The 12,493-nt window shown below is 48.5% G+C and overlaps 2 protein-coding genes across 2 annotated transcripts; one reads left to right on the top strand and one right to left on the bottom strand.

Moving 5' to 3' along the window:
- Positions 1-3,646: 3,646 nt before the first annotated feature.
- Positions 3,647-7,376, top strand: LOC120671205. Its single transcript, XM_039951487.1, has 3 exons — positions 3,647-3,861; positions 4,791-5,122; positions 5,199-7,376. The coding sequence occupies exons 2-3, from the start codon at positions 4,803-4,805 to the stop codon at positions 7,045-7,047; spliced, it is 2,169 nt and encodes a 722-aa protein (XP_039807421.1). The 5' UTR covers positions 3,647-3,861; positions 4,791-4,802; the 3' UTR covers positions 7,048-7,376.
- Positions 7,377-10,280: 2,904 nt separating this feature from the next.
- On the bottom strand, positions 10,281-12,139 carry LOC120669411 (putative F-box/LRR-repeat protein At5g54820). The gene is made up of 3 exons (XM_039949170.1): positions 11,171-12,139; positions 10,865-11,041; positions 10,281-10,755 (listed from the first exon to the last, which is right to left on the bottom strand). The coding sequence occupies exons 1-3, from the start codon at positions 12,137-12,139 to the stop codon at positions 10,426-10,428; spliced, it is 1,476 nt and encodes a 491-aa protein (XP_039805104.1). The 3' UTR covers positions 10,281-10,425.
- Between the last annotated feature and the right edge of the window lie 354 nt (positions 12,140-12,493).

The following is a 12,493-nucleotide window of genomic DNA, read 5'->3' as shown; positions in this document are numbered from 1 at the left end:
ATTCTATGTAAATATGGATTGGAGTGGATTGGAGTGGGCTGAAATGGATTCTTTATGCAAAACAATATGACTATATAAATATCGGTCATGTAAGAGCCGGATCCTAGAAATAAAACATCGCGTTCGCACTATAAAATTTTATCGAAATTTACTGAAATTTGGTGTAGATGACTCAGTATAACTAGGAGCTACTCTATGCAAAGCAGCGTGACTAGAATTACACGTGGGCCCCACGTCAAGAGCCGGACCCTAGAAATAAAACCTCGCGTTCACACTATAAAATTTTATCGAAATTGACTGAAATTTATTGTAGATGACTCAGTATGACTAGGATCTACTCTGTGCAAAGCAGCGTGGCTAGAATTACATGTGGGTTCCACGTCAAGAGCCGGACCCTAGAAATAAAATCTCGCGTTCACACTATAAAATTTTATCGAAATTGACTGAAATTTATTGTAGATGACTCAGTATAACTAGGAGCTACTCTGTGCAAAGCAGCGTGGCAAGAATTACACGTGGTTCCCACGTCAAGAGCCGGACCCTAGAAATAAAACCTCGCGTTCACACTATAAAATTTTATCGAAATTGACTGAAATTTGTTGTAGATGACTCAATATGACTAGGAGCTACTCTCTGCAAAGCAGCATGGCTAGAATTATACGTGAGTCTCACTTCAAGAGCCGGACCCTCAAAATAAAACCTCGCGTTCACACTATAAAATTTTATCGAAATTGACTGAAATTTATTGGAGATGGCTCAGTATAACTGACAGCTACTCTATGCAAAACGGTGTGGCAAAATTTACACTGTAATTTTTTTTGAGAAACGGATTCTTATTGGGTTGTAACCATAGTTTGGCTAATAGTTTATTACATCATGAGCTGAAATATTTGGGTTGGATTGGTTCGTGGTGGTGGTGGTTTGGAGTGATATGAGTAATATTAATTTCTCTAATGATAATGGGTTGATGTGGGTTTAGTTTGGTTTCCAACCCATTTGCAGGGTTAGAGGTGGCTGGCGGCGGCTAGGGTTTGGCCGCCGCCTGAGTCGGGAGCCTTTCACTTTATAAACCCGAATTGAAGAATGTCAAACCTCCCAAAGGAGTGGTCAAGATGGTGCTCAATTGGCCTGCTTTATACTATGAAAAAAATAAAACTCTAGTAATCTACATTCCCCAACTAGATACAGAATCATCTTCATGCACTGCAAACATCCACAACCTTTCTTGCACGTTATAAATAAATAGTCACCGGCTTGCCAAGGTACTTTGTGGGCATCTTGCTTCTCCATGTCCCCACTGAGCGTGCAGGTGGCTTGCTAGGCTGCTACTTCCTCCCTCTGTCTCAAATTATTAGTCGTTTCACTTTTCTAGATATATACATTATTTAAAATAAAGGAGTAGGGTCAAGATCGAAGGATCGATCGAGTGCCCATTGTTTCCGTTACGCCTATATTTGCATCTCGTTCGGCGGCGCAAAAGCGAAAGCTACTCGATTGTTGATCATAACAATTCACACGGTGATGAAGTAGTCGTAGATCACCGCCGATCGCGGCCGCCCTTATCTAAATCTTCGACAGATTCGAGAGGTGCGGAGAACAAGCAAAAACTTGAGAAGGCCTCCCGCAACCCTCTCTCCCGCAACCCCTTCCCGGCCGACGACCCCTGTGGCCGCCGCCGCTGCCCGGCCGCCGGCGGCGGCCTGCGGCTGCGCCGAAGTCGGTTAGCCGCCCTCCTCCATCGGCCCTTCTCTCCCTTAGCCCTCTTCTCTCCCTCAGCTCAGGTACCGTGGTCGCCCCTCCTTCTCCGACAGGGTCGCCGGTGGCCGGATCCGCCTGCTCCATCGCCGGATCTGTGCATCTCTTGGCCGGATCTGGCGTGACGCGACGCTCCTCCGCCCGGCCGACGCTGCTCCGCAGGGCGGTGCCTGCGCTCCTCTGCCCGGCTGGCGCGCTTCCGTGGCGCTGCTCCGCTTGGCGGTGCCGGCGCTCCTCCGCCCAGCGGTGCTGGTGCGGCCCCCGCCTCCTCTGCCGGAGCTTGCACGTTCGCGCGGAGATGCTGCGGCGGGGCTGGCCGGTGTGGGCCCTTGGTGTCGCACGGCGCGCGGTTCGCGGGTGGCCCGCCGCCGTCTGGGCTGCCATGGCTCTTCGTCGTTCGTGGCTCTGGTGTCTTTCTGGGGCCGTGGCGTCCGGCTTGGTGGGCCCAGTGGACTTCCTTGCCTCCATTTCGCTCGCTTCGCTTGGCTTCCTTGGCGTTGCGTTCTCGAGGAAAGAATGGGGGTGCAGGCGAAAGCCATGCCCGCTTGTGGGTTGATGACGACAACGCCCTCGGGCGCCGCTTACCTTGTTAAAGGCGTCATCCATTCCTCGCTTCTTCCCTCCTCTCCGGTGAGTTTTGTAGGTGAAAACTTTGACCTTATGGTCCGGCAATGGTGGCGCCAGTGGCGTCACTTCCTCGTTGGAGGCTTTACTATCAGCGCTCTGCCGGCTTTGGAGCCATGGGGTGCCTACCCTATCCACCTTGTTCTAGCGTCGCGGGTTGCCACTGTCGTCGGACCCTCCGATCCTGCCTTCGCTTCATCGTCCTCGCCATCACTCTTGGTTGCTCAGGTCGCTTCATTCTGGCGGATGCTTCGCCGCCTTGCTGGTTGAAGTTCGTATAGAGGTGGATGCTTTGCCACCGTCTCTTTGAGCTGGTCGTGCCTTCTGGTGGATGCTTTGCCACCTCTCTCGGCTTAGGCGGATGCTTTGCCGCCTTGTTCCTATTCTCCTTTAGCGGATGCTTGGCCGTTGGGGATCTTGCTGCTGCGTCGGTGACTATGCAATCTCGGTGTTGTGGCGTTCCTTCTTGCAGGTTCGGTTGTTTCGGTGGTGTGGATTCCCTTGGTTTGTGGGTTGAGCGCGTTGTTCTTCCCGTGTTGTTTGCTGCTGTCTGTATTTTTTGTTGTGTTTTCTCATTTGTGTGTGTTTTTTTTTAGTTTTTTGTGCTCTTGTGACGGTCAATCTTTGTCTGGCTATGTCAAAATTGTGTATGCAACTGTTTTTTTCTTAATGAAAAACATGCTCAGTCACGGTCGAAAAACAAATCTTCGACAGACCGAGAGGGGCCGTCGCTTTTGTGCCGGTCGATCGATTCGTTCGTCGCGTTGCGATGCGGCGAGCCGACGACCCTGTCGGCCGCGTTCGGCTCGCTCTGTGCCCTGACACGACGGTCGACTCGAGAGATGAGGAGGTCAACATTGGGATGCAGCCGTACGTACAGGCAGGGCCACTCGGGTGAACCTTTTTTCTAGTGGAGCACTCGGGTGAACCTAACGGCCAACCGCCCAACAAGGCCGAACCACTAGCCCGGCCTACATACTATAAACGCACCTACATGGGCCGCAGCGTGCACTTGCGAGCGGCCCCGGCCCGGCCTACGGGTCTGCACGCGAGCCCGATCCGTCACAGATGTTGGGCCGTTCCCGCGTGCCCATGCGTGGCCGGGCTTTTCCGAGTCCACCGGTACGTCTGGGCCGCTTCATGGGCCTCTGCGGGATCCCGCCAGGCGGTCCGGCTCGGGAGCACGGGGCGCACGATGGCCTCGATCACGTGTCTGTATCAGCGATCTGCTTATGACATGCGGGGCCCTCCTACTCACGAACCCTAGATCCGAACCCCGCACTCGGGTCTCGGGGGGGCACGCGACTGCCTTATCTCCCCGAGCCATTACCAGCGGCGGCTGGAAACGGGAGCCCCGTCGCCGGCGCGCATCGGGCGGCATCCCGTCGTCGTTGGGTCCTCGGGGTCGGAGCCCGCCGCCCCCGCTTTCGCCGCCCGGCGGGAGCCCCGCATCCCCGACTCGCAGATCCACCGACGTCCCGGGTAATCGAAGCGCCTGCTCTGTGGGGTCCAAGTGCTTGTTAGGTTTGGTGCGTAGCTTCAACCTGAAATCGGCTTTGGTTGATCGACTTGATCCGAGTCGGGCACACGAAGCCGTAGAACTGAGAGCTAGGAAGATTAGGGTTTTTTTTTTCTCTGCTCGGTACTGCTGATTTTTTAGTATGTGCTGTTTGCTTTCTCAAAGTAACTATTATCATGGAAGATTTATTTAAAATTCTCAAGTAACTAGTATGTGAACCAACAAAAATTGCTGTTATGTATAGATCACTTAATTTGAAGGTAGTTTGTGGAATAGAAGTATGGAGTGCTCAGATTACTAGAGTTGTGTCATTCATTTCGTTAACTAGACACACCTTGTGTTGCACATAGGCCCATGTTTCTGGAACTATTGCTGAATTTGAACTCCTGCATGTGATTGGGTTGTTACTAAACATTGCATTTAATCGATGGAGATGTGCGTTACCTCTTTTTTGAATCAACCGTGTTTGCATTTAATCGATGGAGATGTGCGTTACCTCTTTTTTGAATCAACCGTGTTTTGCATTTAATCGATGGAGATGTGCGTTACCTCTTTTTTGAACTCAACCGTGTTGGCATTTAATCGATGGAGATGTGCGTTACCTCTTTTTTTGAACTCAACCGTGATTGCATTTAATCGATGGAGATGTGCATTACCTCTTTTTTGAACTCAACCCTGATTGCATTTAATCGATGGAGATGTGTGTTACCTCTTTTTTGAACTCAACCCGGATTGCATTTAATCGATGGAGATGTGCGTTACCACTTTTTGAACTCAACCCTGATCATTTAATAAGATTTCAGAGTCTGTTAGCATCTCCGCCCACACGTGGAGTTTCTAAAGGAAATCTGTTAAAACAAGCCTAATTTTTGGATTGATGCCTCTTTTGTAGGAAGCAGAACTTATGGGGAAGGAACAAATTGTAGCTGTTCTTCAAATAGGTGGAGAATTCACCACCGATGCGGATGGACACATGTCTTATTCTGGTGGAGAGGCACATGCAATGCTTGTCCAAAGTGACTGGACTTTTAGTGCATTTAAGCAAGAGATATCATCGACACTTAACAACCTGAAACTCGATCAGTTCGCATTCAAGTACTTCCTTCCAAAGAATGATAAAACCTTGATCTCTATTTCCAATGACAAGGACCTGCGCCGCATGGTTGAGTTCCATGCGGAGTCAGAAACAACATACATTTATGTTATGAAGAAAAGTGACAACAGGTACTTGCCTATTTTCACAAATTTCTTGTAATCGCACTAACAAGTTGCAGAATGACATGATGCGTTTTTTGTTCAGGTCAAAGAGCATTGTTCCTGTCTCGGGCGCTCCTACAGATGCCTTTGCCATTGTCCCAACAACTCAGGATGGGTCTAAGAGACAAAAGGTCTGTGCAAGTTGGAAGAATGCGATAACTGGAGTTGGCCAGGTGTTTGAAGGTCCTAAGGACTTCCGTGATGCATTGCATAAGTATGCCATCGCTCATAGATTCCATTACAGATTTATCAAGAATGATTCATCTCGCGTGACTGCTGAATGTACTGGTGAAGATTGCCCATGGAGGATACATGCTTCTAAGTCCTCTGCAAAGAAAGAATTCATGGTCAAGAAAATATCTGAAAGCCACACCTGTGAATCAGAAACAGTAAAAAGTCATCGGTTGGCTTCTCAACGATGGGTTGCAAGTGTCATAAAAGAAAAGTTGCGTGATAGTCCAAACTACAGACCAAGAGATATTGCAAATGATCTTCAACGGGAGTATGGACTATGCTTGAACTATTCACAGGCTTGGCGTGGAAGATCAATTGCTCAAAAAGAACTTTATAGCTCACATGAAGAGGCATGCAGTCAGCTACCTTGGTTTTGTGAAAGGATTGTAGAGACCAACCCTGGAAGTGTGGCAACTGTAGTGGCTTTGGAAGATTCAAAGTTCCGTTTCTTTGTTGCATTCCATGCATCACTTCATGGTTTTGAGCATGGGTGCAGGCCACTCCTTTTTCTTGATGCAATTACTGCAAAGCCAAATAAGCATTGGAAGCTACTGGCTGCTACTTCGGTTGATGGTGAAGGTGATGTGTTCCCAGTTGCATTTGGTGTTGTGGATGATGAGAGTTGTGAAAATTGGCGTTGGTTCCTTGAGCAACTAAAATCTTCACTTGGGACATCTCGACCCATCACATTCATATCAAATGGAGAACATGGGCTTTGGGATGAAGTATCTTCAGTTTTCCCTGGGAGTCATCATGGCTACTGTGTGGAGTTTCTTGTTGAAGAATTTAAGACGCAACTGGATGATGCATGGACTGAGGAACTAAAAGAAGCCATGGTTGAGCATCTTAAGAAAGCCATATATTCATGCACAGCTGATGAGTTCAATCGATATATTGAGCTCATCAAAGGTGAATCTGACAAGCTGGCTAGTTGGCTTATGGAGATCAAACCTGAGCGTTGGTCGGATGCCTTTTTTGAGGGATCTCGTCATGGGCAGTATTCTTGCAATATTTTTGGCACTGTTTCTGAGTGGATTCCCACGAGATATGAACTTTCGGTTGTGCAGTTGGTTGACACAATAAGATGCAAGCTGATGGAGATGATGTACACTCGCAGGGAGTCTTCTAATGCATGGACTGAGGTATTAACACCTGCAGCTAATCAGAAACTGCAGGAAGAGATGAGCAAAGCTCACACGCTCAACGTCCTCCCAGCAGAAAATGATGAAAGTGGTAGTAACGTGTTTAAGGTCTGTGATGACTCGGTTAATGTTGTCAACCTTAACAAATTGGAATGCACCTGCCGAAAGTGGAATGTTTCTGGGTTGCCGTGCATGCATGCAGTTGCAGTATTTGAGCGCACCGGACAATATCCATATGACTACTGCCTGAAGTACTTCACGACGGGATTCTACCGCATGACCTACTCCTTGTCAATAAACCCCATACCAGATGTTATTGTGCCTACTAGTGCATTAACTGATCCAGCTCAGAGCCCAGCAACATACCCATGCCCAATTCGAACCCGTCGTCGTGTTGGCCGGCCCAAAGAGAAGCCAGCTGATCCTCGCATCGCAATTAAGAGGGCAGTGCGCTGCAGCAGGTGTAAGGGTTATGGCCACAATAAGGCAACCTGCAAGGTTCCTATCAGCACATAGTCTTGGTTCATCTATGCAATGTACATTAAGGCACATATGTGATAGCATTATTCTCTTCAATGCTAGGGCTTCTGTTTCTTTTGATAAACCGTGTGATATATGCTCTAGTGTTGATTTAAGCTCCGAATTGCTTTGTATTTTGTCCATTGCTTAGACTAACTGTACTCAGTTTGTGAAGTAAACATTGTAGCCAACAGTGGGGAAAGCCTTGGAGGATATGTGTTGTGCTGCAACCCAGTTATCCAGTCTGCTCACTTTCTTTCCCGCGCTGGCTGCTGTGTGGATTCCTTACCATATCAGACAGTTAATCAATTATCCAGTCTTTCTCATTCCTTGGAACAGTTCAATGTGGCCATCGTTATTTCGTTGGAACTGGACGTTGACATTCTGTTGTTTTGGTATGTTTACTGTGCTATGCTTGTCTCACTTAAGACTGAACTAGCTTCGTACTAGGCAAGGCTGCAATTTTGTTTCTAGGCCAGTTCATGTTTGAGCCGCCTCTTCGCTCCTCCGCCACAGCCACCGGTGGGATCGGTCCCCATTTCCGTGACGTCCGCTCTCTGGCGCGCTGGGGAGGCCTCGGGGGAGACCTGCGCTGTGCCGGCGCCGCCCCGCTGCGTGTTATGTGAACAAACGGATCTACGGAAGGGCAAGACCGCAAGAGACGATCCGCTGACAGCCTCACACTGACCCAGGGAAGAAGAAGAAGAAGATGGGCGAGTTATGGGCTGTTGTTGTTTGGGCCGAATTTGAAGTAGGAAACGTATGCCAATTGCCAACTGTGGCCCGCCCAGCTCGCCCTGCCCAAGTCGCGTAAGGATCATGTTTGCACGATGATGAATCAGGACACCCTATTCTATTTTTTTAGATGCACTTCCGTTTCCCTCTGTTTCAAATGGTAACTCATTCCAATTTTTTTGGAAAATGAAACTATTTTTATATTTGACCAAAATTATTGAAAAGATTACAAAAAATTATCGTACCAACTAGATATACTATGAAAGTATATTTAATGGAAATAATATTTATTTTATATCATAAATGTTAGTACTTTATTGTATAAATTTGGCCAAAACTTGAAATATTTTGACTCTCAAAGAAAGTTGGAATGACTTACAATTTAGAACGGAGAGCCATACCAGGCTTCGGTACAACATGTGAACAAATAAAAGATTGGCCAGGTTCACATTACTCAGTTTCATCTAGCACCAACATGACGTGATCCGTAGACTTGGATACATTAGCATACCCCTGTGATAATACCTTTTAGATACAGAGGCCCTGTTCGCTGTGCTGGTGCTGGTGTGGTGTGAGAGAAAAATACTGTTGGCTGGCTGGTGGCTGGAGGCTGGTGTTGGAGTGGTGTGAGAGAAAAATAATGTTGGCTGGCTGGTGGAGCAGCCAGCAGAACAGGGTCAGAGGGGACAACAAATCATGACTCATGAGAACTTTAAGATAGCGAGCAAATCAGCAACCTGTAGGAACTGTCCCACGGTAAAACCACAATGCAACACCAGCTAGCCCAGCTAGTCTAGGCTATGCGCTTGCACCTTGCCGGCCAGAGGTCGATCCCCACAGGGCGGATTTGTTGGCTAGAGATGGCGCAGTTTATCTGCGCGTTGAAAAAAAAAATCTCATCTCCGTATGTATGGGTGGAGTGGGGATTTAGGGGTTTTCTCAACCTGCATGAGAGCTCAATTTATCTGCACATTGAAAAAAAAATCTCCTCTCCGTATGTATGGGTGGAGTGGGGATTTAGGGGTTTTCAAAAAAAATCTCATCTCCGTATGTATGGGTGGAGTGGGGATTTAGGGGTTTTCTTGACCTGCATGAGAGCTTAGTTTATCTGCGCGTTGAAAAAAAATCTCCTCTCCGTATGTATGGGTGGAGTGGGGATTGTATGGGTGGAGTGGGGATTTAGGGGTTTTCTCAACCTGCATGAGAGCTCAGTTTATCTGCGCATTGAAAAAAAAAATCTCCTCTCCGTATGTATGGGTGGAGTGGGGATTGTATGGGTGGGGTGGGGATTTAGGGGTTTTCAAAAAAAAAAAAAAATCTCATCTCCGTATGTATGGGTGGAGTGGGGATTTAGGGGTTTTCTCAACCTGCATGAGAGCTTAGTTTATCTGCGCGTTGAAAAAAAAAATCTCCTCTCCGTATGTATGGGTGGAGTGGGGATTGTATGGGTGGAGTGGGGATTTAGGGGTTTTATCAACCTGCATGAGAGTTCAGTTTATCTGCGCGTTGAAAAAAAAATCTCCTCTCCGTATGTATGGGTGGAGTGGGGATTTAAGGGTTTTCTCAACCTGCATGAGAGCTTTGGGGAGGTCTTACCCCGTCAGGTCAAGTTTCTTTTTACATACAGATTTGAAACAAGAGTCCTCGAAAAAAACAAGGAATGAAACTCTGAACTCTTTTTTTTTAAGGAATTCTGAACTCTTATTGCTCATTACAAAATTGGAACAGACTAAGCTCTGCCAGTTTCCGGACTTAGAAATATAAGCCACAAAGATGCATACCGGCAGTGATAATTACAATGTTCAGTACATAATAAATTGAATTTCATTATTGCACAAAGAAACATAACAAGGCTCCGGTTCTAAGAAATACAGATAAAGGAACAGGGTCCCCAATTGCAGCACAAAATACACAGGCTCCAAAGTGTAGGTTTCAGCATCACAATTAATCTATTTAATGATGGAAAAGTATCCAATCACCTCTAGCCATAGCAAAGGGAGACTTAAGCATTGCCCAATATTTGTTGCTAAGTTGCTTCTCTAATTCACATCCAGGGGCATCATGATGATCACATCAAAGCAATGTGTCCATATATCAATCAGGCTTCTTATTTATCTTTTGAGAAAATGTGCTGGGAACTAATCAATTAATCATACTCAAGTAACGAAGTGTGTATCTCCACAGTTCCTACTGCTAAAATCTTATGCATCAAATTAACAGATCAAAGAGAAGGTACATGAGCCATAATAATCTTTATGGCATAACCATTAACCACTATTTCAGACGTGGCAAAATAGTAGTATCTTCATACTGAATTGTGAAATCTCTTTGTTTCAAACAGAATTCTAAAAGATGAAATGGAGCTGCTCCGGTTCATAGGGATTATGTCACAGACGTGCTGCCAGAGGTAGCAGGACAAGAAATTAAGCCTGCATAGGAACACCAAGCATTTTGACTGACATGCTACTAGTAACATTAAACAAAATGCGTTCAGGAGACAATACTGGTAATATTTCTTCATATGAGGTTCATAAACTAAGTCCAAAAAGGATAGTGCCCCGATAGGTTGAACCTAAAGTCCAAGAGGCTCTGATTTGTAGTTTCAAAAAAAGAGGCTCTGATTTGACTGTAGATTGACAACTAAACCTCGAGAAAGACCTCATAATGATATGGTTGAGTTGCCACATCATCAGATTCACTAAGCATGATCTTGCCATTGGTCAAAGCTTCATGGATAAGCAAAAGTTCTGCTCTTTGTACACCAGGCATATCTAGTGGAGCAGCCTTGGAAAAAACTAGTAGCAGTTTCTGCAGGGAGCTAGCCTTCCTCAATAAAAAGCTCACAAGCTCCACCTCGGTGCGGTGCCAGTTGAAGTTCGCGATCTTCACTATCTTAACATTGTCTAAACAATCCTCTGGTGGCTCTTCCCCAACCCAATCATGTGAACCTTCCTTGGGATCATCTGGGAGCTGCAAACATAAATCAATGAAACAAGAACCAAGAAGTAGATGAAACAAAAGGACATAATGTCTTTGAAACAGAGATTGAGAAAGGCATGGCTGTCTGGCTGGTATTAACCTCCACAAAGAGCTTTTCCAAATTGGGGCAGTGGAAAGTCTTGAAAAAGACATATATGTCAGCAAGGTTGGAAGGCCCCATATCTAACATGAGTAGCTGCAGCTCTCTCAAACTGTGTAACCTCCTCTGCTTGGGGAACTGGCAAGTTGCTCCATCATCAGACAAGGAAAACGCAACCTAAAATTCATGGTTAGCATAAGAAACTGTGATACAGTTCTGCTCTCTCTGTTTTCTCAAAATCAAACAACTTATGAGTTTGATGATTACACAGCCAGATGAAACAAAATCCAATAGAGAGAAACATACCGGGAGGGCATTGCTGCAGATGGTCAGAACGTTGAGGTCAGAGAGATCATTTGGTAGCGCATTGTTCAAGCGGCGGGTGTAGTCTCCTGCTACGGATTCTTCAAAGCAGATGTAGAGGTCGGCAAGCGCGGCGTCGCGCGGAAGGGAGAAGGGCGCGTCGAGGAAGCTGCCGCTGTAGCGGAAGGAGCGGAGGCTCGGCACGCTCACCAGGTACAGAAGGGCCATCCCGTCGCACTCCGCGATGGTGATGCTCCTCAGGTTCGGCGGCCAGACCACGGATCTGTCGCAGTAGAAGAAGCTGTCGGCGTCGCAGGCGCGCAGGTCGAGCGTGCGGAGGCCGGGGCACAGCGCCAGCATCTTCTTGACGGCGGCCTGGGTGATGGAGACGGAGTAGAGCGCGACGACCTCGAGGGCACGGAGCGGCTGGGCGCCCCTGTAGTACATGCTGGAGATGCCGATGCGGCGGAGCGAGAGGCGCGCGAGGAGCGGGCTCGATCGCGGCAGGTGGAACTTGAGCTTGGAGGCCGTCCACATCTCGACGCTGAGGTCCTCGGCGCGGCACTCGGCGGCGTAGCTGAGGAAGCGCCGGAGGTGCGAGGACGTGAACTTGCAGGTATCCACGGTGAGGGAGAAGCGGTGGAGGCGGAGGTGCGGGCGCGGCTCCTTCTCCAGCGCGTCGAGCTCCCGCTCCGGCGCGTCGCGGGAGTCCAAGTAGACCTCGACGGCGGAGCGGTGCGCCCAGCGGGTCCGCCAGAGGCCGCGCCAGCCGCGGGCGAGCACCCCCGTGCGGATGGCGTCCTTGAGCGGGAGGAGGGTCCGGACCCGCTGCCGCAGCTCGTCCGGCAGCGCCGAGATGGGGGACGCCTCCGCCGCCGCCGCCGCCGCCTCCCGCTGCTCCCCATGCGCATCCGACCGCGGCCTCTTCGCTCCTCCTCCGCCGCCGGCGGTGGGATCGGAATGAAGCGCCATTTCCCGCGGTTTCGGCGAACCCTTTCCCTCCCTTTCATCGCCCTTCTCCAGACGGCGATGCCAGGAAATGTAATGGGCCGAACTTGGGTCGAGAGATGATCTGGCAAACGAGCAGCGAAAGGCCTTTTTTCATTTTTATATTTAAAAAAATAAAATTTCAAAAATATATAGCCGTTCCAAGAAATTTCAAAAATGACCCCTGTCGCCCAGGCAGAGGGCGAAAGGCCTGTTTTGTAAAAAATTTTTTACAAACAGGTCCCTCAACGGGCGCGCGCAGGGCTGGGGGCGGGCGCCCCCCAACGGGCGACAGGGTCCGCGCGGCGGGGGGGGGGGGGGGGGTCGCCCCCCACGGGC

Source organism: Panicum virgatum, chromosome 4N, assembly GCF_016808335.1.
Source record: "Panicum virgatum strain AP13 chromosome 4N, P.virgatum_v5, whole genome shotgun sequence".
NCBI classification, from domain to species: Eukaryota; Viridiplantae; Streptophyta; class Magnoliopsida; order Poales; family Poaceae; genus Panicum; species Panicum virgatum.
This window is presented reverse-complemented; position numbering and strand designations above follow the sequence as displayed.

What these genes read in the sequence shown, in the direction of transcription:
- LOC120671205 (XM_039951487.1), top strand. Translation starts at nt 4,803, where the DNA reads ATGGGGAAGGAACAAATTGTAGCTGTTCTTCAAATAGGTGGAGAATTC. An exon ending in ATGAAGAAAAGTGACAACAG is followed by an intron (nt 5,123 to 5,198) that starts GTACTTGCCTAT and finishes TTTTTTGTTCAG; the next exon opens with GTCAAAGAGCATTGTTCCTG.
- LOC120669411 (XM_039949170.1), bottom strand. Translation starts at nt 12,139, where the DNA reads ATGGCGCTTCATTCCGATCCCACCGCCGGCGGCGGAGGAGGAGCGAAG. An exon ending in TCTGCAGCAATGCCCTCCCG is followed by an intron (nt 11,042 to 11,170) that starts GTATGTTTCTCT and finishes CATGAATTTTAG; the next exon opens with GTTGCGTTTTCCTTGTCTGA. An exon ending in TGGAAAAGCTCTTTGTGGAG is followed by an intron (nt 10,756 to 10,864) that starts GTTAATACCAGC and finishes TTATGTTTGCAG; the next exon opens with CTCCCAGATGATCCCAAGGA.